The 23,830-nt window shown below is 41.4% G+C and overlaps 1 protein-coding gene across 6 annotated transcripts in view; it reads right to left on the bottom strand.

The window, feature by feature from the left end:
• Positions 1 to 23,830, bottom strand: part of Sept2 (septin 2) — a 35,902-nt gene that overhangs the window by 5,994 nt on the left and 6,078 nt on the right. For 4 of the 6 annotated variants that reach the window (XM_023722233.1, XM_004637369.2, XM_023722234.1 and 1 more), the window contains exons 2-10: positions 21,264 to 21,294; positions 19,371 to 19,491; positions 11,103 to 11,189; positions 9,063 to 9,186; positions 7,874 to 8,008; positions 7,585 to 7,702; positions 2,980 to 3,081; positions 2,454 to 2,599; positions 255 to 338 (exon numbers count right to left, since the gene is read on the bottom strand). In XM_023722233.1, coding sequence (XP_023578001.1) covers positions 255 to 338; positions 2,454 to 2,599; positions 2,980 to 3,081; positions 7,585 to 7,702; positions 7,874 to 8,008; positions 9,063 to 9,186; positions 11,103 to 11,189; positions 19,371 to 19,491; positions 21,264 to 21,272 — 926 coding nt within the window. In that variant the 5' untranslated portion in view covers positions 21,273 to 21,294. Of the gene's footprint in view, positions 1 to 254; positions 339 to 2,453; positions 2,600 to 2,979; positions 3,082 to 7,584; positions 7,703 to 7,873; positions 8,009 to 9,062; positions 9,187 to 11,102; positions 11,190 to 19,370; positions 19,492 to 21,263; positions 21,297 to 23,830 lie in introns of all 6 variants that reach the window. The other 2 variants (XM_023722235.1, XM_023722232.1) reach the window with 2 other exon arrangements.

Below are 23,830 nucleotides of genomic sequence, written 5' to 3'. Positions count from 1 at the left end.
GTCAGTGTTTGAGTACAAAGCTTTTTTTGTTTTAAATCAGGTTCTCAGGCTAGCCTCAAACGCAAAGTGATCCTCCTGCCCCAGCCTCCTGAGTGCTTCGAATACAGGCATGCGCCACCATGCCTGGTTAAGAAGCCTACATTTAAGCAGCTGCTTAGTGGTCAAAATTATAATAGAAAAGGAAGGACACACAGAGGAGGGGAGAACATAGCTTGAGTTAATATGAAAGAGAAGAATGGGAGTAGTGTAACCACCTGCCGCCTCTCTTAAGCCTCTCAGAACGGAAATTTTCATAGTGCAGGTCCTGGGTCACTTCCTGTAGATCTTGCATGTGGGTGCTGAAAAACAAAAGGAAAACCCTAAAATGGCTGTATGCTTGTGATTCTCACAGGAACCCACAAGTACACAGAACACAACTGAAACTTCCCTACTACTGGGAAAACTGTGTAGGAAAGTTGCTAGACTATCAGGGTAAAGGGGTCTGGCCGTGGTAACAACTAGTAAAGCCACAGCGTTGTCTCCCTTGTCACCATACCAAATGACAAGTCTGGGTGAGTCTTCCTCACTAGACTGCTGCCATGGCAATGGCAGTCCCCTGCATGAGGCCACCACCACTGGAGGAAGATTTGTACAGAAGTATGAATAGACTGCTAGGTAAACAAGGTCTATACTATGAAGTACTTCTCAAAGATCTTATGGGAAATACGCAGTTCAACTCTTTATGACTTGGCTCAGTAGAATAAGCACTTGCCTGGCAAGCACAAGGGCCTGAGTTCAATCCCCGGTTCCACCAAAAAAACCCATAAAACAAAAAACTCATGACTTAAGCTTTAAGTTTATGTATTAATCTTACATCACAAAGAACTGATTGGCTTAAACCATGGACAAGAGTATTAAGTGAAGCCTAGGAATGGTGAATTAAAGCTTCTCTTCATCAGGGCTCATGGATTGCTCAGCAGACTAAGCCCCTGCTTAGGTAAACTCAGGGACTGGGGTTTGATTACTGGTACCACATACCGTGCTAGCCCTGCCCTTGGGAGTAATGAACTGACCACTAAAACCATTACTTTTAGGCAAATCAAGAAATAAGTGAACCAGAAATATACATACATACAAAATTGGGACTGCACTTTATATTACAATTTTGATGGATAAAAAGGACCAAGAGGGGCCGGGGAGATGGCTCAGTAGAATAAGCGCTTGCCTGGCAAGCACAAAGGTCTGAGTTCAAATCCCTGGTTCCACAAAAAAAAAAAAAAAAAAGAAAGGACCAAGAAAGGAGCAGTGAGCCAGCTCAGTGGACTAGGTGCCTGCTTAGGCAAACTCAGGGAGCGGGCTTAATCCCTAGCACCACATGCCGCACCAGCCTCCCTGGGTGTGCTGAGCTGGCCACTAAGTCCATGCATGGTAGCGCACACCTATAATTCATCCTAAGGTTGAAAACAGGAGGATCACAATGAGTCTGAGCTGTGTAGTGAGACCCTGTACCAAATACATTTTTAAAAAAAGCTTCTCTTCATCTTAGAAAATATTCATGGTTGGTGTTTTTGCCTAGCATTTTCAAGAACTTACTTCAAAGAGTAAATACAGTGGCATACTACTGTTGGAACAGTATGAATGGGAGTATCTTATTTCCATTTACTAAGACCTGCTTATTGGTGGCATACCAGGAACTTTTACCTAATCAAAACAGTACTTTACACAGGTAAGTCTCTTACTGAGCTCTTCTCAGAAGGCAGTGTACTTTATGAAGAATTACAAGACAGGAACTTGAAGGCTTCAAGCATAAGTGGTAAGAAAATGAAGAGGTGAAGTTGAGCACTCTGTGATGTACCCTGACTTTATCAGTCCATTCTGGAGTAAGTGCTGAAATATACAGTCACTCATAAGAGAGCACAATTACATTTTAATTAAAAACAAGGAAATATGGGCCAGGGAGATGGCTCAGTAGAATAAGCGCTTGCCTGGCAAGTGCAAGGGCCTGAGTTCAGTCCCCGGTTCCGAAAAAAAAAATAAAAAAAAAAAAAAAAAAAAATAAATGTGTTAAGCAATATGCGTTCCTCTAGCTTCTTAATTTTTTCCAACAGGACCTCTGGAATGAGGCTTTAATTTAACAAAGCCTGTGCTGCATGCACAGGGGCAAGAAGGTACACAAATCTCAGACTCCTTGGGTCCATGCAATAACAGCTAAGGCTGAGGTGCAAGAGCAGCTCCTCAGTGCTCACCAGAGGCCCGCCCCATTCCTTGCCAACACTGGAGGATCTTAGAGGTCAAGTCTGGTGTTCCTCTGGCATCAAAATCTGAGACAGTAAAGAAGCAAGAATATGTGCTGAGCTCAACACCCACTCAGCACTAGCCACCTCTACGCAGCATGAAGGCGCTATAGATGCACTTTGAATATGATGACCATGAACACCCAAAGCTCGGCCAAAGGCAGAACACTAATGTCTTACATGAGCATGGTTCTCAGCTTCAAAAAATCGTTATGTTCAGGATTCTCCACCTCCACAACACCCCATGGATAGAGGCGACCTCTGACCTTCTTGCCTTTGGCTTCAATCAGCTGGTTGGATCCAACCACAGAAAATGGGATACTGGCCTAGAAAGAAACACAGGGCAGATGTGCTCTATATAAGAAATTCCAACATTCATAACCAACTCAAGAACCAGCATAGTTTTGGCCCACTGTTGTCAATTACAAATTTTAGCTGACAGCTAAGGGTATACATACTTTACAAGTGTCAGATACTTTCCACATGGGACAAATCAGGAACAAATTAAACCTGGGCTAACATTTCCAGGTCTTCAGTAAAAGCTATGTCTAAATTTATTTACAGTAAAATTACTCTGGGCCGCTCTTATCCAGACAATCTCTCATAGATCAAGCCCTGTAGAAGTTGGCCCTTTGCCAAGGCTTCCCTCTGAAATGTACTCACAGGCAGCAGAGAGGTGTTCACACTGCGCCCACAGCCACTTTACCTTGAGGAGCCGAGTTTGCTCTTTAAAGTCTTCATCTTCATCTGATTCTGCATCAGGTAAGTGATAGATTTTGATGTTATGTTCTTCAATTTCATCCAGAATCTGAAAGAATAACAAAACCAGACTCAATGTTAGCAAACTGAGTATTTTAGCAAAGTCCAACTTATTATATTAGAAATGTCAGAATTGTACAAATGCCAGTAAATAATCAAATTGATTTAACTATTTTCAAATGATTTTACCAACTGCTACAAAGGTACTTATTCGTGAATTTTGAGAGCTTTTCTGTCTATAATATTAGCAGTAACACAAAACCACCTTAAACGTGCAAAGCAGTGTCTACAGCTGATGGCCTTAGCACAACAGCCTTACTAAAAAGCACCCTCCATCTGCCTCAAGAGGGGACAGGGCCAGGAGAGACATGGAAGCTCCTCAGGAACACGGGGGGGGGGGGGGGGGCATCCAGACAGAAAACATCCTATGAATGGCTTGGAGGGGAGAGGCGTGTTTCAGGAACAAGAAATCCAGAAGGCAGACTCTTAAGACATTTAGCTGAATCTAAGAACAAACAAGAGAGTTTCTGGAACACCAAGAGACCTAGGGCTCCTGATTTATAGGCAGCAAGCAACTGATACTGCTGAATATTCAGCAGTATCAGTAAGATGGAGAGAGAGGAGAAAAGAACTGGACTGGAGCAATACACGGTCATGTACTGCTTGGTAATACATGACAATACTAAGCAGTCATGTATTAGCTACTGATTAAGACTCAGCCCCAGCAGCCTGCAGTTTTGCTCCCACTGGGATCTGTGCCACTAAGAGGAAGAGTCCAGGGAAGGGACGAGGAAAAACCCTGGCCTCCACTATGCACTGGCTGTTTGGTCACAAGGATGAAAGTCCTTCTGGATCTTGCATGACCAAAAACCTAATTTAGGATTCTAAAACTCTACAAATCCTTTCCAAATAGGAGAAGCTATTTCATCTTTGAGTGATACTGCGCAACAAGCACAAATTTGTGCTGTCCTTATCTGATAGTGTTCCTGGCCTACTATCTATCCCCACTGACCCCACATCTATGCTGGTCTTATAAAGAAAGAATTCAGTGAGGAAGAGGTGAGACATGAGAAATACCCATGAATGTCCCCAACAGGCTCCTGTGTTGAGTGCTTTGGTGCTAACAAGCTTTGGGAAAGGGACTGGATCAATGACAGCTCCTGACTTCATCAATGATTAATCTACTGATGAGATCATAATTTGATACCAATACTAGGATGTGATGAAATAGGTAATGTAACATTAGGTACTAGTGCTGGTGCCTGGCCCCTTTTTCTATGGTTCTCATTCTCTCCTCCTCTCTCTCTGTCCTGCTCATACATGTGCTGGCTCTCCCTATTGGTTTCCTGGCTGCCCATGAGTAGAGCAGCTTCCCTGTGACAGGCCCTTCCACCATGTTTCTGCCTGGTCACAGACTTAAAAGCAACAGAACCACCAAACTGAAACCTCTGAAACGGTCAGCCAAAATATTTCTTCTTTTCTGATTCTCAAGTATTTTGTCACAGTGGTGAAAAGCTAACATAGCAAACCATTTAAAACTGGAGGAAAAGACTTAGGAGGCAATGACTCAAACTGACGTGCTTTCAGGATCATTAAAAGACAGGGAACTTGGAGGGTAAGAGATTGTGGAAAGCAGACTCCTGACTGCACATACAGTTCACATGAATAAGAACCTTGGAAGGCAAAGGCAAAAGCCACAGAGCTGATGTTAGCACAGCAGTATCAGGGAATATCATCCTCAAGGAGTTGAGAAGGTGAAAGGTAATGGAATAGGCAGAGCGGAAAGCACCCCACAGAAAAGTGAGGCAGGCCAGTCCAAGGGCAGAGCTGCTGGCAATCTGTGAGAGAACTGCAGCTGGATGGAGAGAAGCCACAGTGAAACAGGGCAAAGACAGGGTAAGCAACACACTGGAAGTCTCCATGCCCCTGGCAGGATGGGAAGAAAGGCTGCACAAGCATAGCCAGCAAACTGCAGCCTGAGAAGAAATGTGAGGGACACGCCCTACAGTACTTCAGTTCACCTCAGAGTTTACAAGTTCCTCCTATAAACTCTCAATACCAGATAAGAGATTAGGATTAGTCTTCTATCCCTGATATACCCTCTACTCTATGTCAATGAAAGTACTGGGTTTTTTTCCTTCAGTACTGGGGACTGAACCAAGGGCCTAGTGTATAACACATAAGCCTTGTACCACTAAGCTATACACATGCCTAAGATTTTTTTTTTGTGTGTGTGTGTGGTACCGGGGATTGAACTCAGGACCCTGCCTTGCCAGGCAAGCGCTTATTCTACTGAGCTGTCTCCCCGGCCCAAGACTTTTTATTTTTAACAGGCATTACTAAGGCTGAAGTGTCCAGGATGGCCTCAAAATTGTGATCCTCCTGCCTCAGCTTTACCCCTAGCCAATGCTTAAAAATTGAAGAAATATCTGTAAACCAACAAAGAAAGAAACACCAATGGGCAGTGCACACAAGGACAGACATGTCCTCACCAGCAGTCGAGGAGAGGCAGATCAAAATGAGAGCTAATGTTTACAACAGGAAACACTTACAAACCTAATAACCTATTTACAAATTCTCGAGAGTCAGGTACAGATCAGATGACACTTTGGGGAAGCACTCTGTTACAAGCTTATGGGGTGGGATTAGCCTTCTTTTAAAAATTTCAAAATGTATTACTTGAAGAATTTATTTAACTCATATAATTATGAGTAGACAGATGTGCACCGATGTTTACTACAGCACAATTACTGAGTACCTACTGTGTGCCCGTAGTATTCTTAATTATTAGAAAACAAGAGAATAAAGCGAAGATCCCTGGTATCAGACTGGTGAGAACCCACAAACACACTGTTTCACATCACAGGCTGGGGTACTGCAAGGGTGTCTGTGAAAGGGGTAAAAATCACAGTTAGGTTAGGTATCTGGGGCAAGAATTTTCCAGACAAAAGGTATTATTAACAAAAAAATGCCCTAAGGTACAAACATACTGAGTTCAGAACAGCAAGGGCAAGGGGCAAAGTAACTGGAAATTTGGTTAGTATAAAATGGGGTCAAGGCAAAACAAAAAGTGAAATATCAATTAAAAATTAAAAAAGCAAATTATAGTATATTTATACTACAGAATAGTATGCAGCAAATAAGAATTATAACAGAACTATATATGATGGAGCTTAACTACTTTTAAACTGAAAAATGGAAAGGCAGAACAGTATTCATGTCTCTAACCCTAAGGGACTAGGATCTGTGAGCTCAACTACACAGTGAGACCTTGACTCAGAACAAAAGGCCTAATGATGTGATTGCAGTCTATAAAAATAAAATATCTACAGGCTATCTTCTGGAAGGACAGATATTTAACTTAAGAGTTGTTTCTGTGGCTAATTAAAAGAAGTCTTATTTCAGAGTTTAGCATGTGTGTAGGCTGTTTGGACTTTCTTAAGGTGCATACATTTAAAATGTAAGTAACTTTTAAAAATACTTGACTGTGTCAGGCCAGAGATATAGCTCAACAGCTTAAGTGCCTGGTTGACAAGCTCAAGGTCCTGAGTTGGAACCCCTGTAAAACACACACACACACACACACAAATATATTCAGCAGTATCAGTAAGATGGTTTACAGAGGTACTCAGGTGAGCAGCTGGGAGGTGAGACACATCAGCTAGCCTACAGCTGGAAGATGTCTTTATACCCATCAGTATACACAAGTTACTGTTCTGCACAGGTACATGTTTCAGTGTTATCACTGCTTTGCAGTATTGGGAATTGAACCCAGAGCCTTCATACTGAGCTACTGGGATCTACCAACCCTCTTCATTTTTCATTTTGAGACAGCAACACACTGACAGAGTCATTAAGTTGTGCAGAATAGGCCCTTGCTGACTCAGCCTTCCTGTGTGCTGGGATTACAGGTGTGTGCCACCCTGCCTGGCTTAAAAACACCCTTAATTGGATTTGGGTAAAATATTAGACTCTCGTGAAGAGAGAATACTTCTACATTCAGTTCATTTATCCAACCCCTCAGGACCCTCCTTGCACTTAGCCTTCTTCCACTGATCAAGGGTCCTTTTTCCATTTGTGTATTTGATACAGGGTTTCACTACACAAATCAGAAGTGCTGGTGATTCTCTTGTTTTCAGCCTCCCCAGCAATGGGATTACAGGTGGACTCTGTTGCCAGTTCAACATGCCCTGGGAAGCAAGGAAGATGTGGCATGCAGGACTGGGGATTAAGCCCTGGTCCCTACACTTGCCAAAACAGGTGCTTAGTTCGCTGAGCTATCTTACCAGCCCAAGGGTATTTTTATGTGTAGAGAATTTACAGAATAGAGAGTTGATACTTTCAAGAAAGCAAAAATGTTAAAACAAATTAGCAAAAGCTGCAAGGTTTAGGGTTTTTTCAATCCCACAACCAAACTGGAAAAAACAACATCAAGAAAAGCAGGGCAGATTCTGCAGCTTTGCCCTTGGCACTTGCCCAGACCCTTCTTCCACTGCTCACAGGCAGCTGCCTCCGGCACCTAGTGTAAGGCCCAGTAGCTGCTCACACTCACCCTTTTCTTCAGTCGTTCACGCTCCTTCAGAGTAAGTGTGTCGGCTTTTGCAATGACAGGCACGATGTTTACCTTATTGTGTATTGCTTTCATAAATGCGACATCTAAAGGCTTCAGCCTAAAAACAATTGCAGAACAGTAGCATACAGGTACTGAGGGAAAGAATGGGGAGATCACACAATTTCTTTTTCTCTCAAGTCTTCTCAATTATTGTACTACAATATGCAGTTTGGGAGAAACCTACAAACTCATGCAGGAAGGCAGGTCTCAGTGGCTAACAATTTCTTACCCATGTCCAAAAGGTGAAATGAAATAGAAGCAGCAGTGCACCCTGTTATCAATGATGTGTCGCCTGTTCAAGCCACTCTCATCGTGCAGGTAGCGTTCAAACTGCTCATCGATGTAGGAGATGATGGTCTTAAAACTAAAACACAAACCTCAGCAATCATCTTGGAATAGAAAGGAAGTCCTCAACTTTGAAAAAACAATTTTTTACAACAAATACACATACTCTAAAAATGAGAACGCACTGACTCATCTTGGTGAAATGGAGGTTTCTGGAAAAGTATGCCAAGTCTATCTTTCCTTAAGTGCTGCGAGTCAGCAGCCTGAGTAGAACAGGTTATAAGGCATCCAAAAACATACGGCATGTGAACCCTTGGTCCATGGCAGGACTATGCGAGGTGCAAGCAGGACAGCACAGCTCAGGGCACAGTATTGAAGGTGATTGCTGTTGTACAGGAAAGGCAAAAACACCTTCCCTTTCCTGCCTTTCCACACCTAGTGCTGTCAACTACAGGCCTTGTGATGATGGGCCCATAATTAGGAACAAAAGTATGATTCTTGATGTGATACAGGCAGTAGGCTGCTTTATCTTTTCTTTATTCCCTTATATTTAAAACTAACTCCCACAGTATTTATAAGCACCTGAACTCAAGCAACTTGTTAAGTTTCACTTCCTCCCACAGGAAGGGACAATTACCTGCTAGTCAAGAGTTCAAATCAAGGTGTTCCCTTTACATTGGCAGATTATGGATATTGGCTTCTGTGTACGTGTGTTTTATGTGTATGTTTTAGTGTCCCAGGGATTGACCACAGGGCCTTTACTCTGAGGTATATCCCTATCCCTCTTTCAATTTTTAATGTGGAAACAGGGTTTTGCTAAGTTGCTCAGGCAGGGTTTGAACTTGTAACCCTTCTGCAGTATCCTCCGAGAGTACTAGAGTCACATGTGTGTATCAGAGTTGATTTTTCACCTCAGATCTCACCACTGTGATCTTCTGAAAAAACACTCATCTGTAACACTCATTAAAAATGTATCTAATGTTTTAATTTTCATACTATTTTATAGTTATAACTACCCCCTGCCTAATGACTACTCATTAACATTACAAACTTCAATATATTAGAATTAATCCAAGTAAACACAGGCAGAGTCCTTGGAACCCTGGGGCTTTGTGACCTCTTAGGGTGCTTACCAATCCCTGCAATTGATGGCGTCCCCATAGCCAGGTGTGTCCACTACTGTCAGGCGCAGCTTAACCCCACGTTCTTCAATCTCCACAGTTGAAGCCTCAATTTGGACAGTTCTTTCAATTTTCTCTAGAAAGGAAACAAACAATAGAGACTGTACCCTAAAATCAAACCACAGGGCAAAGAGGAGAAATTACCTACTAATGCTCTCATCACCTCTAGATGGTCACTACCTCTCTTTGGAGGAAGGCTCTCAGAAGAGTACAGAGACACAGCGAGCAAGAAGGAAGCCTGCCTACTGCTCCAGCCAGCAACAGACCTTGGCGTCTTCCATGTGCTACTAATTTTAGGTGCATGCAAAATGCAACAGTCATGGGGTCAGGAAGACTTCCACCAAGATCGCAGAAGGAGGCCTGGGAGACAAAGCAGCATGACCTAAAGAGGGCAATGTCTGGAGCTGTCAAAGTGTGACACAGGGCAGTGCAGTGGAGAGTCCAGAGGTTGGAGAAGTCAGGAAGGTGGACTATCTCTGGAAAACTGCCAAGAAGGGAGCAAAACTGGCCCAAGAGGGAAGCCATAGGAGCTACAGCAATCAGCAGTGCCACAGGGCAGAGCCACCCAAGCCCTTTGGGGTTTATATTTTGCCACAGATTGTCTTGGATGCTGCACATGGAACCAGAAGACTTATGTTTGCCCTGTTGGATTTTGGACTTACTCTATTCCCATTCCTTTCTATCCCCCTTTGTACTTTTTTGAATGTAAATGTCTTATGATGTGCCATTATATTTTGGAAGTGTTGAACTTTCATTTGTGCAAGGGCTCACAGCTAAGAGTTTGCCTTAAATCTCACTGGAGACTCTAGACTTGACTTTTCATCAATGCTGAAACTGTTAGGACTTTGGAAACTCCTAGGGATAGACTAAATGGCTTTTCCATAAAGTGTATGAGTCTCTGTGGGGCTAGGGACAGAATGTTATGGTTTGTATCTAGATGTGCCCCCAGAGCCTCATGTCATTTTCAGAGGTGGCTGGATCTAAGATGAGTGATGCTGGGATCGAGAGTGCAGTGCTAGGATTAAGGATATGATTGTTACCTACCTTAAGGTGGGGAGCCTGGATAAGATATAAGGGACGCAAAGAGGCTCGTTGCTTACTTTGCTGCCTTCTGACCACCACGAAACGTTTCTCTTTTGATGCCTCCCTCCCATGCCACTCTGCATTAGAGCCAACTGACTATGAACTAAAACCTCTACTAACTGTGAACTATATAAACCTTTCTTCCTATTTTGTGTCAGCAATGAGAGAAAAGTAACTAAAACACCTGCTATTAATTAATGTTCTCACAACAAACAACTTAGAAGATCACTATCTATCTTTGAAGGAACAGTGTCGGAAGAGCACAGGGACTCTGTAAAAGAATACCAGAGGCATCAAGGGAAAATTTCAGTGCTAAAATTAACATCTTAGGCGAAGGTTAAACATGTCAATAAAAATTACAATGTTTGAGGTGCTCGTCCCACTGAATCATACCAAGGCATGAATTTGAAAAGCTGGTGAAAGAACTGTCTGCCCATGCCCAGACTCCAAATTTGTGCTTAACCCACTTGGTGACCAAGTATTCATAGACTCTGTGTCCTCTACCGGAACACCCAGACAGTATTTCTCAAGTAATCCTAAAGGTGTGCAGCTGTTCTGTCTACCACAATGGGTCTCACTGTGTAGTCCAGGGGGGTCACCAACTTGCAGTATTTCTGCCTTGGCTTTCCAGGTGCGCATAGCAATTTTAACAACACAACTCTCTCACTTGACACTCGTACACACTGTATAATACATCAGAAACTATATATAAACTCACAGAAAGGGACACATGCAAACGTATGAAATTCCACAACCAAGAGCTCAGGGTCTCAGGTGAAGCACACATGTCCTAAGTGATATATTCCTGTGTTGAAGAAAAACTCAAGAACAGACTAAATAGTTAAAGACAAAAAATATTATTTATGCACTGTTTAGCAACTTATACATAGTTATACTCAAAGCAGTTACCTGCAGCTCCAGGTATGATTCTTTCTGGATAGAGATCAGTCAGGAACAGGCTGTTTATTAGAGTTGATTTTCCTAGACCTGACTCACCTTGAAATGAAAATGAAAAATCATGTCATGATCTTTCCCACAACTATTAAATCTGCTGTTTTTTTAGGCCAGGTACTAGGTTTACATATCTCACAAACACTATTCGGTACTCTTGAACAGTCATTGTAGATTCTATAGGTGCCACTACTCTGGTTGCACAGCGATTCACAGGCAGACAGTAACTTTTTAAGGTCAGAGGTATCCAGAGCAGAGCCCTGATTTGAATTCATGTTGGTGAGATTCCAGAATTTGTACATTATACAATCAAAAACACAATTTCACTTCCATTTTTCTTTTTTTCATAGCATTGTGGACTGAAACCAGGGCCTCTATGCTGAGCTATATCCCTGGCCTTTACGTTTTCTTTTGAGACAGGATCTTCGTAAAGTTTATCAGCTACCCAGGCTCGGCTTAAATTTGGAATCTTCCTGTCTCAGCTTCCAAGAGTGCTAGGATACAGAATTTACTACCATGCCCAGCTTATTCTCCATATTTTTAATGTTTGACATTTATTTTTAAGAATAAGGAAAAGCTAACAATTGAATTTTATACTGGAAGGAGCTATGAACAAATTCCACTCCTTCCTTGTAGTTATCATTGAAGGCTTTCTTTGCAGAGATACTTTTCACCTCAATACTCTATCATACTTGGCATAAGACCTCTCCAGGCACTTTAGTTTGAACCATCTTCAGCTAAGTCCTGCACAGCATGAGAAAAGAGTCCATCCTATTTCTTTTAAAAATCATTACTGGGCCGGCCAGATAGTTCAGCGGACTAAAGCGCCTGTTTAGGTAGGTGCAGGGACTGGGGTTCGATCCCACTGACAAGCCTTGAGGCCTTGCCCTTAGGGTGCAGAGTCAGCCACAGAGACTGCATGTGGTGGTGCTTGCCTGCAATCCCAGCGCTTGGAAGGCTGAAAACAGGAGGATCACTCTCAGTCCTATTTGTGTAGTGAGATCCTGTAGACCCTGTACTAAATATGTTAAAAAAAAAAAAAAAATTACTTCTAGGCATAGGGCTGAGAAGATAGCTCAAGCACAAGGTCCTGAGTTTAATGTCTGGTACACAAAAAAATAAAAAATAAAAAAAATTAGGCAAATCAAGGAAATTAGTGAACTGGAAATGTGCAGACATACAAAATTAGGACTGTACTTTTCATTGCAATTTTTCTAGGTGAAAAGGACCAAGAATGGGCTGGAATCACGGAGCTGCCCAATCCCAGAGGGTCTCTGCCTTGCCTGTGCCTAGCATTCTACCGTCCCTCAGTGAGCCAGTCATCAGGCTGCAGGGAGTAGCCCTCCCACAACCAGGCCTGGACCAAGAGTCATATTTGAAACTATCTGGTCAACTGCCCCCATCTGATGCTGAGGTGGCCCAAAGTGATTCACCTGAAGACCCTCCACAAAGTTGTATCTTGAGATAATTATGTGATTACCGTTTTTTAAAACAACAATAAATAACTCCAGAGCCTAAAAAAAAAAAAAAAAAGAATGGGCTGGTAAGACAGCTCAGTGGACTAAGCATTTGCTTAGGCAAGCACAGTGACTGGGTTCAATCCCCAGCACCAAAGGTCAGCACTGAGCTGGCCACCAGGTTCAGGCAGGGTGGCACACACTTGTAATCCCAGGACCAGGGAGGCTGAAAATAGGAGGACCACAATGAGTACAAACTATGTAGTGAGACCCTGTACCAAATATGTTAAAAAAAAAAAAAAGACCAAGAAAGCTAGAATTATATATTGAATATGGCCAAGGATGAATGTAAAAATAACTCTGATATGTCTGTTATTCCATTAAGTTCTCCTTTGACAGAACTGTTTAGCAAAGATGGAATGCCTTTTACATTTTTACCAGAGGATAAAGGATGTCTGACTAACATTTGCTAATTTTTATCTGCAGTTGGGCACATATCTAGGTACGAGAACATGACAAAAAGACCAGGATGGGCAGGGAAAGGAATACTAAACAAAATCACCACTCATTCTGGAGCACTGACAGCTGTGAGCAACCCAGGTGAAAAGAGACCAGGCCCAGGAAATGTCTGAGCACAAGTATCTGCAATGCTTCTTCTTCTTCTTTTTTTTTCAGAACCGGGGATTGAACTCAGGCCCTTGCGCTTGCCAGGGAAGCGCTTATTCCACTGAGCCATCTCCCCAGCCCCTGCAATGCTTCTTTTAAACATTGATTGTAGCATTCCAGAGCCATTTCTAGACTCTAAATCTTAATCTGAAGGGTATTCATGCTATTTCATGTGGAGAGCTTTCAGGTAACATCTGTAAGTAATGTGCTTAAGGACTCAGAATAGGACACTACCACAGCTGACTCTGGGAGGTATGTGCTTGTTCTGCCTCTCTTTCACCAGCATCTCCATGTTGGCTTCAACAGTCTTGATAGGTACCACCAAACAGAGGAAGCAAGATTCATAAGAAATTTGAGCTGGTGTACAAATCACCACTACCCAAAAATGGTAGCCAACACAATGAGGTCTAACTGTCTAATTTTTCAATAAAAGTAACCATTAAAAAAAAAAAGAACTAGAATTATTATTCTCCCCTTAAAAAGAGAGGGGAGGCTGGTTGGGATGGGAGGGATTCAGAATTTACAAAGCAATTTCTGTCTTCTGAATCAGAAGGACAGGCAAAGTTAAGCTTTATTGCCTGATACAAAACTACTCCGAAGTCTAACCTTGCAAACTGGTACAGGAGTTTTAGATTTTAATCTGAAGTTGAATTTTTTTTTTTAAAAAAAACTAGGCATTTATATTTGGGTGAATCTCTTCCCATTAATTTTATTATTCACCAACACAATGAAATTGCTCTTTAAAACAATATGTAATAAGGCCTTTTTCAGGTGGCCCTGGGGGGCAGTATTCCAAGTACTTCCTTTTCCTGCTCATTCACACACTCTTGTCATGACAAGCTAGGTGCAAAGGGAGCAGGGATCAGAAATTTAGCTCCGTGTGTGTGTGTGTGCGCGAGAGAGAGACTGAGGATTAAACCCAGGGCCTTCACAATGAATTATACCCCAGACCTTTAATTTTGCAACAAGACTGGCCTAGACTTGGTTCAAACTTGTGGTCCTCCTACTTCAACCCCCCAGAGTACAGGAATGAGATACCTGTGCCATTTCCAGTTTGGGTCTATTCTGAGAAAAGTGGTTATGAATATTCATACACAAGTCTTTGTGAGCACAATAGAACTGCTGGAACACAATGGATAAGGCAGTTCCACACAGGCATTAATTCTAGTACCTGGGGAAGCTAAGGCAGAAGGACTGCAGGTTCAAGGTCAGCTTAAGCTACATAAGGAACATGAGGTCAGTCTGAGCTATACCTGCAAGATGGTGACACCCCTCCCCCCACTTCCAAAATACCAAACCAGTTTCAAAGTAGAGGCGGGGTGTGTTGGTGCATACCTGTACTCCTAGCACATGGGAGGCTAAAGCAGGAAGACTGCCATAAATTCAAGGCTAGCCTAAGCTACGTGAGTTCAAGGCAGCCTATACAACATAGCAAGACCCTGTCTCAAAAAACAACAAAAACCCAAAGTGGTTGTGGCACTTCCATTTCTTTCTGACAACCAAGAAGTTCTAGTTGCTCCATATCCTTGCCATCAACTCGGACCACCAGCCTTTAAAAATTGCACCCTTGGGGAGGCACCAAGATGACAGAGTGTTAAGCAGCAGAGAAAGAGCTCTTCTGAGTGTTGCTATCCAGATGCTGGAATATGGCAATACGAGAAAGACAAGAAGAAGGGAAGTGGGTCCCCTGGATACAGGAAGAACTGTGCTGCTCACTGCAAAGGTCCTGGCTTGATTCCTCAAGAACAACAAGAGAAGTCCTAAAAGGCTCAGGGGTGGCAGGGCTTTCTGAAGATGGCTGGATTACCAGGGTACTAACATCTACAACGGGTTCATCCATCGATGAGGTCATAGCTACAAGGGCTGCTATGAAGTGGGGCCTACTTGCAAGAAGGCTGCCTGGAGGTTCAACTTGGCAGGACACATGTAGCCCTGGATTGTGCTTTCTCCTCTCTTCCTCTCTCTCTCCTCCCTGGCTGCCATGAGGTCAGCAGCTTTCCTGTCACACCCTTCCTTTCAACAAAGTGTGCCTGGAACCAACAGAGCTGGCCAATCATGATCTGAACTCTTTGAAACTACAAGTCAAATAAATCTCTCCCCCTTCTATTATGTCAGGTATTTTGTCACAGCATCAAAAGGCTGACATACCAATCAGCAAACAAAGTTAGCTATGAATGAAGAGTATTTGTGGTACTATGTCTAACAAAGTGTTGGACCCAAAACACAAAGAGAAGTGTGCAAAGGGGCAAACTGAACTGCTCAATAAGACTTTATTTAAAAAAACAAAAATAATAAATTGCCCAGTCCGTTATTTTCATGACACCAGGAAATCACCTAAGATACCACTTAGCATACATGGAAACATTCTGCTATGTTCCTATCTTCTTTCCCAACATCACTGATGAAGGTTCTGAACATTGTGCTATTTTCCCCAAAAGCCCAGTGGTTTTTAACACTTAATTTTTCAATATCATGATGATTTTTTAGCAATACATAAATTATAAAACTGATTACTAGTAAGCCTTTTTATATACAGTACTGCTAGGCTTGCTAACTCTGAGGATATCTGTGTTTTGGCTTATACTTCTCTTGTCATTTGTAATAGGATAACACTGACATAGTAAAATGATTTAGGAGTATTTTTCACAGGTTTAGTTCTTTTATTCTTTCTGTATTTTAGGGAAGGGTCTACAGGGTATTCAGGGTCTCACTACTAGATTGGACTCATAATGATTCTCCTGCTCACAGCCTCCCAAGTGCTGGGATTACAGGCCCATGCCACCATACTCAGTCTCAATCACAGTCTCAGCGTGCCCCAGGGGTGGGGCCAGCATGGCAGGCTGGGGGACTGAACCCTAGGCCCCTGCGCCTGCTTGCAGGTGCATTAATCCGCTGAGCTATTGGGCTGGCCCTCACTGGTTTAGTTTCTAAAGTTTATATAAGATTTGTACTATTTTTACCTTATGTGAATCAATCCTATAGTCTAGTAACAGTACCATCTAAATGTAGAATTTCATTTTTAGCAAAGTTTTAAGGTAAATTCTGAAAACTGTTATACATTAGTAATAAAGCCATTTGAATGTAGTTTATTTTCCAGGAAAGTTTTAAAATGATTTCTTTGCTACATGACTATTTAGATTATGTCTTTCAGTTTTGTGTCTTTCAGGGAATTTCTCTACTTCATCTAAGCTGTTTAGTTGCCAAAGATAGTTCATATTTTTTCAACAAGTGCAGACTTTGTTAGTGATGATCTCTTTTTCATTCTCATATAGTTTTAGTAAGGTGGGTCTTTGTTTTGTTTTCTCAGTAAAGACAGAGGCTTATCAGTTTTACCAATCTAGCTTTGGGGTTAATTTTCAATACTGTCCATTTCCTCTTACACTGCTTCCTGCTCTTTATTATTTCTTTCTTGTAAATACTGAGTTTGGTTTGTTCTTCATTTTCAAGTTCATGGTAAAAATTTTGGTAGCTACACTGAACCTTTGTTTTCTGTAGTTTCACATCACAAACTGTTTTATTGTTGTTGTTTTCTTCTTTGAGATAGGGTCATTTCATGTAGCCCAGGCTGGCCTCAAACTCATAGCAATCCTCCTGCTTCAGCCCAAGCACTGGGATTACAAATAAATGTTACCACGCCAGCTTCATGCCACAAAATCTGATAAGTTAGTCTTTAATTGTCCTTCAGTATAAAGTATTTTCTGACGTTACTTGTGGTCACAGAGCATGCTATGATCTTGTGCCTGTCATATTGGCTTTCACAGCTCACAGCGCTTCTGGTGACTCTCCCACATGCACATGAAAAAGATGAAAGTTCTGCAACTGTTCAGATACTGCTTCATGTGGCAATCAGGTCATGCACCTTGAGAGCATTATTAAAATAGTTCATAATAAAAAAAATAGTTCATAATCTTACTGCATTTGTAGGTTACTAAACCAGTTAAAACTCTTGTATATGAATCACTTTCCGTGATCAAATTCTGTATTATGGGGGTCAGGGAGATAGTTCAATGGCATAAGCGCCTGCCAGGCAAGCTCAAGGTCCCAAGTTCAATCCCAAGTACCACAAGCTGTGCTGGCCCTGCACTGTGCCAGCCACTGAAATCAGGCATGGTGGCACATGCCTGTAATCCCAGTGCTGGGGATGCTGAGGTAGGAGGATCACTGTGAGTCCGAGCTGCATAGTGAGACCCTGTACCAATTAAAAAAAAATCTGCATTATTTTAGAGCCCTTACTAAATGCATACATATCTAATATGATACATTCTGAAAATAACTGATTCCTTTATCATTAAGATACATGTTTGCCTGTGGTAATAATCCTGCAGTAAGCCTGCTAAGTCCTGTCCTTACACAGATAGCTGTTTCAGCTTTGTTAGCATTGGACTCACATGATAATTGTCCTTTCATTTAGTTGCTTTTCTTTTTGGCGGAACTGGGAATTGAACTCAGACCCTTGTGCTTGCCGGGGAAGCACTTATTCCACTGAGTCATCTCCCTGGTCCCGTTTCATTTAGTTTTAACATACAAGTTTAAACTACAACTTGCTTAAAACATATGCATTACTATAGTGTTAAGAGTTTGCAACTTTAAAAATAAGAAGGGGCCGGGGAGATGGCTCAGTAGAATAAGCGCTTGCCTGGCAAGCGCAAGGGCTTGAGTTCAATCCCCAGTTCTGCCAAAAAAAAAAAAAAATAATAATAATAATAATAATAACAATTCTAATAATAATAACCACAATTCTAATTCAAAGACTTTTGTTGTTATCTGCTAACATGAGACAGTTACTACAAAATTTAGGGGCTATACGTATCTCAAACAATTAACTTTTTTTAATTAACAGACTTCTGGGGCAAGAAATTAGAGCATGGCTAAGAGCCAGCTCTAGCCTGGGGTCTCTAAGTAACATTCAATCAAGCTTCAGAAACCCACTTGAGACCAGAGGATCTTTCAACTTCCTTTTCTTGCCTCAAGGATTTCTTCCTCAGGCTGTGCAAGGTTCTCTCCACAGGGTAGCTGGCCTTCCCTGGTAAGGCAGGTGGGGCCACACACTGTGTCATTTGGGACTTGCTCTTGGAATCAATGTAGCTTCACTCCACAGCATCCTACTACACAAGCAGATCCTATTCAGCATGGAGACTGCTGTGAACATGAGTAGGGAAGTAACCTTGGAGGCTACTTTGGACGCTATCACAATGAGTGCAAACATCCATTACCTGTGATAGTGACTGTCCTGAGACCTAGCTATCTAGGGGTCTCCATCTTGTAGTACCCCTCCCTCATCTAGCTGTCCAGGGGCCCTACCCTGCCTACACCCTACCAGGTGCTGAAGCCATGTGGCAGACTCCAACCTAGCAAAGTCATCTACCACTGTAGCTGGATAGTGCTTGTTAAGATCATCATATATCATAATGATAGAGACAAAGTTCACATCACTCTTCCTGAGGACCCTTGTTCATTTTGCTGTTTCTTTAGTGCTATATGACACTAGTATCCTAAGATAAGGTGATTCTGGGGGTGCTATAGCCCACAAGCGGACCACTGTTCTGTAGGTAAACCCCAATAAACAGCGATTTGCCAAGCTGGAATTGCCCAATCTGTTCACTGGACTGCTCACTTTCTCTCTCTTGGTGATACAAAAAGCACTGAACTCAGGGCCATGTGCATGCTACTTAAGCACTCATGTGTGTCCCCCATTCTCACCAAAATGGCAAAACTCATCATAATGCACATCTGTAATCCTAGCACTGGTAGCGCGGGGCGGAGGGGTTATGATGAAGGAGGATTGAAAGTTCAAGCATAGCTTGGGTAACTTAGACCCTGTCTCAAAATTTTAAAAAAAATTAAAAGGCTGGAGATAAGGCTTAGTGCAAAGGCTTAGGCAATAAGTTCAATGCCTAGTAAGGGAGCTAAAGAGTAGACAACCATACTATTGGGCAAAAATGTCTAACATACACATATGATTATCACATATATATGAGTATCACATATATTCAAATTCTCAAGTTATTTGGTTTCGACAACAAAGGAATTTTTACTATTACAATATAGATCACGGTACTATATACCACAAGCTGAGAAGGAGATAAAGCTATAAATTCCTTACCAACCACCATCAGCGTGAACTCAAAACCTTTTTTCACTGATTTTCGGTGAACTTGATTGGGAAGGTTTGCAAATCCAACATAGCCAGGAGTTTCTGGATTTATAAATTGAGCTGGTTGTTGCTAAAAGAAGATTTTTTTAAAAAGCAAACACCTTATTGGTTGTTTACAAGATATAATCAATTAGAACTGTGATAAACATAGGTAATCACTTCTTACAAATTAAAAAAAGGTTACACATTAACATGAGTAATACGTAACTGCATTAAAAGAAGCAAAATCAATCTCATATAATTATTTAGCTATATAATGACCTAACATTACCATTTAGTGAGCCAATATTCTGCTTTGCAGTTTGGGAATACATACAAAATACACGTTTAAATCATCAGGGCAATTTACAATTTTGACTTGAGGTAAATACGCCACAGGAAGAATCAATCAGATTTACAATTAGCACCAAAATGACAAGTGGTTTTATTTAACAAGCCTAGCTGAAGAACACCTTTGACCAAGCATCAGGTACTGTAAACCTATAAATTATCTAAGAAAAGGTATTTCTCTTGCTATTCTCCTAACTCTGTGGAACAGAGTATCACCAAAATACCTCAAGTGATTTAGGAGTGGGATGTTTAGTAACTAATATTAAAGACCAAGAAAAAGACTGAGCCTGCGATCACAGCCGATCACACTCATGTATCAATGTTTCTTCATGGAAGTATGTCTAATAAAAAAGATAATTAAAGAATACTAAAAAATAAAACTAGGATTACGCAACAGCACAATGAAAATAATACGATTTTATTGCATCACTTAGTTGAAAAAGGCAAAATATAACATGGTATTTCCTTTAGGATTATTTTTTCTTTTATGATACAAAGTCTCGCTATGCAATGCAGTCTGGCGTTCAACTGTATAGCCCAATATGGTCTCAAACTCATGAAAATTGTTTCACTGAACCTCTCAAGTGCTGCAATTATAGGCATGTGACACCACTCTTGGCTAGGATTACATTTTGCAAATGTACATGTACACACAAGGGGAGAAAAAAGAGCCAGGCTTGAATTCCACAACTCTAGGAGTCTGAGGCAGGAGAGTTTCAAATTCAAGCCCTGACTGGGCAATTTAGCAAGACCTTGTCTTGAATAAAGAAGAAAAATACACACAAAATGTTAATTGTGTGTTTTGGGGTGGCAGAATAAAAGTTTATTTTCTTTTTTATCTGTGTTTCACAGTAACGCTTGCAAGAAAAGTAAAAACTGGTATAACAATTTCTTTTTACAGGATCAAAAATAAAGGCCAACAAAAAAATAAATAAAATAAAAATTAAAAAATACAGGCAACAAGAAATAACTTTCCACTTTTAACCACTAGTTCCACATTTCTCAGCATATGTGCTTTAAAAGCAATTTATCTCAGGGCTCTGGGCCAAGTTATAAGAGCAAACTAAAACAATTTATGATGCCTGAGAGCCCCATCAATTCCACCATGATAAATTGCTGGAATTCTAAATCATTTGATTGGTCTGCTGGGAATGATCTAAGGAGGCTAAATGGATTGTTACCGACATATTTAGAATAAAAGAAAAAAGAAACCTGAAAGGAACTCAAAACTTTTAGAATGACAATTAAATCAGAACTTTGTCTGAATAAACTAAAGGCATAAATCCTGACTATATACAGTCTGACAACTTGCCAGGCATGGTGGTGCACACCTGTAATCTCAGCTTGCAGGAAGCAGAGCAAGGAGGATCACAGTGAGTTCAAACAAGGATAGGGTATGTAGTGAGCTCCAGGCCAGCCTGAACTACATAGGAAGACCCTGACTCAAAAAAGTCTCAAAACATACAGCAGTTTCTGTTTATACTATAGATATATAATGATACATGCTCTTACCTTAGACATCTTTTGTGTTGTTTTTTTCTGTCTGTTAAAAAAAATAGGTCTGTTAAAAAAAATAAACTGTATATGTATCATATGCACATTTGCAGCGGGAACAGCCTGCAAACACTCACACACACACAGCATCTGGTGATGTGTGTCTACTTAAGTGTCTCAAATACTCTCCAGAAATGATGAAACAAGCACTTCTACTCATCACCTCGATAAAACAAGGTTAGAAACTGGAAGCTGATGAAAGCAACTGTGTATATATGTGCACTAATGCACATTGTGTACTTATTTTAATGTATTTAGTACAGGGTCTCATCACACACATCAGACCCGTAGTGGTCCTCTTGTTTTCAGCCTCCCAAGTGCTGGGATTACAGGCACACACCACCACAGCATGCCATGCCCGGTTTCAAACTCAGTCCCTGCACCTGTCCAAGGAGAAGCTTTAGTCCACTGAGCTATCTAGCTGGCCCTACACTGTATATTTTCAATAATATTTACATGTTTTCAGTAGTAATTGTATGCTGAGCTCTTGGGGTGCAATGACTTTTTTTTTTTTTTTTTTGGTGAAACCGGGGATTGAACTCAGACCCTGCACTTGCCAGGGAAGCGCTTATTCTACTGAGCCATCTCCCTGGCCCGGGATGCAATGAGAGAAAAGAACAAAGTCTCAGCGCCTGAAAATAGGTAATTTCTCTCCACTCTTTGTAATCGTTCATGGAGGCAGAGATGCACCTAACAGAGAACTATACCCTGGACACAGCTGCGGTCCTCTGGAGGTCTCTGGACCACCTAAGTCTTGATGTGAGAGCACAGGGCAAAACGTGAACTATATTTACAAGATGAAGGGACTTTAAGTGTTTGACAACTGTAGCAATAGTTTGTAAGCTATCTGGAATTTTCATACAAATAGTGCAACATTAAAAACTTCAAGAAGGGCTGGTGAGATGGCTCAGTGGTCTAAAGCACCTACTTAGAACAAGCTTAGCAAAGCACAGGGACCACGGTTCAATCCCCCAGCACCACATGCCAGCCAGCCCCGCCCCCTGGTGGGCTGAGCTGGTCATACACACACACACACACACACACACACACACGAATAAATAAATATTTAAAAAAAATAAAATAAAAAAAATAAAAACTTCTAGAAATGTGAAATCTGTTGGCTAAGCTGCAGTGACAAGATCAAAGAGCTATAACTGCAGTCAAATTTGATTCCGTCTGTAAAGCAGAAACTTAGGGGAACACTTAACTCTTGTTTTTCAAACTTTACTATTCCTGAATACTGCACATCCCTTGATACTCTTTGGAATGGAAATGTTCCCAATTACCTTGGGAAAAATGAAGTCTTCCCACTCCAATTTATTTGACCTTGTTAGCCAAAGTAAAAGAGCACCAGTAGGATTCATGAACTTTTAACTCTACAATATTATATCTCATAGAAGACCTAAGCTATAGTTTTGCTTCTCTTTTTAATGGCCCACCTGTAAGCTGTGTTTTGTTTTGTTTTTTTGGTACCAGGAATCAAGCTCAGGACCTCATGCTTGCCAGGCAGGTGCTGCACCACTGATCCATACCCCCAGCCCTGTAAGTTCTATTCTTGCAAAATACAGGACACCTACTTTGTTAACATGAACAGTTCCCACAGGAGGAAAAAGGACAAATGGAAAAAAAAAAGTAAGAATATAATTTTCCTGAGAAGAGTAAAGACCAATCTATACATTAATGAACTATCTGGGACTGTATATTAAGGAAGGAATTAAGGTCTCTTGAATAGAATGGACATCCTTAAATTCTGTTAATAGACTTTGAATTTAAAATATTAAATTACCTCAGTAAAACCTAACAATTGGGGGTAGGAGACATATCACAAAAAATCTTTTTCCCCCCCTTCCCAATACTGAGGATTGAATCCAAGGGTTTATGCCTGCTAAGCAAGTGCTCCACCCCTAAGGTACATTCTCAGCCCACTTTTTAAATTTCTTTCTTTTTTTTTTTTTTCCACTTTTTAAATTTCGAGATGCAGATTCCCTAAATAGCCCAGATTAAGGTGGGTGCAGGGCTGGGCAGATAGCTCAGCAGACTAAGGCGCCTGCTTAGGAAGGTGCAGGGACGGGGATTCGATCCCAGGTGTGCCGTGTTGGCCCCATCTGTGGGGTGCGCTGAGAAGGCAACTGAGACTGGGCGTGGTGGCACAAGTCTGTAATCCCAATGCTTGGGAAGCTGAAAACAGGAGACTCACTAGGAGTCTGATCTATCTCCTCTCACTTTATTGCTGGGGATGGAACCCAGAGCCTCATGAGTGGTAGGCAAATACAGTACTGTATTCCTAAATTACCACCTCTCTCATTTAAGGAATGAATTTATTTGTTTTTGTTATTGATTTTTTTTTTATTGTATTTTATGTTGGTACTACAAATTGAACTCAGGACCTTGCATTTGGCAGGCAGGTGCTTAAGTCTGATCTGTGTAGTGAGACCCTGTAAACCTTGTACTAAATACACAAAACAAACTAAATAAATGAAGGTGGGTACTACCACAGCCCACTGAGAAGTAAAACTTTCTTTTTT

Source organism: Octodon degus, unplaced genomic scaffold (assembly GCF_000260255.1).
Source record: "Octodon degus isolate 3935 unplaced genomic scaffold, OctDeg1.0 scaffold00089, whole genome shotgun sequence".
NCBI lineage: Eukaryota > Metazoa > Chordata > Mammalia > Rodentia > Octodontidae > Octodon > Octodon degus.
Note: the sequence above shows the minus strand (reverse complement) of the source record. Positions and strands in the feature narration are given on the sequence as shown.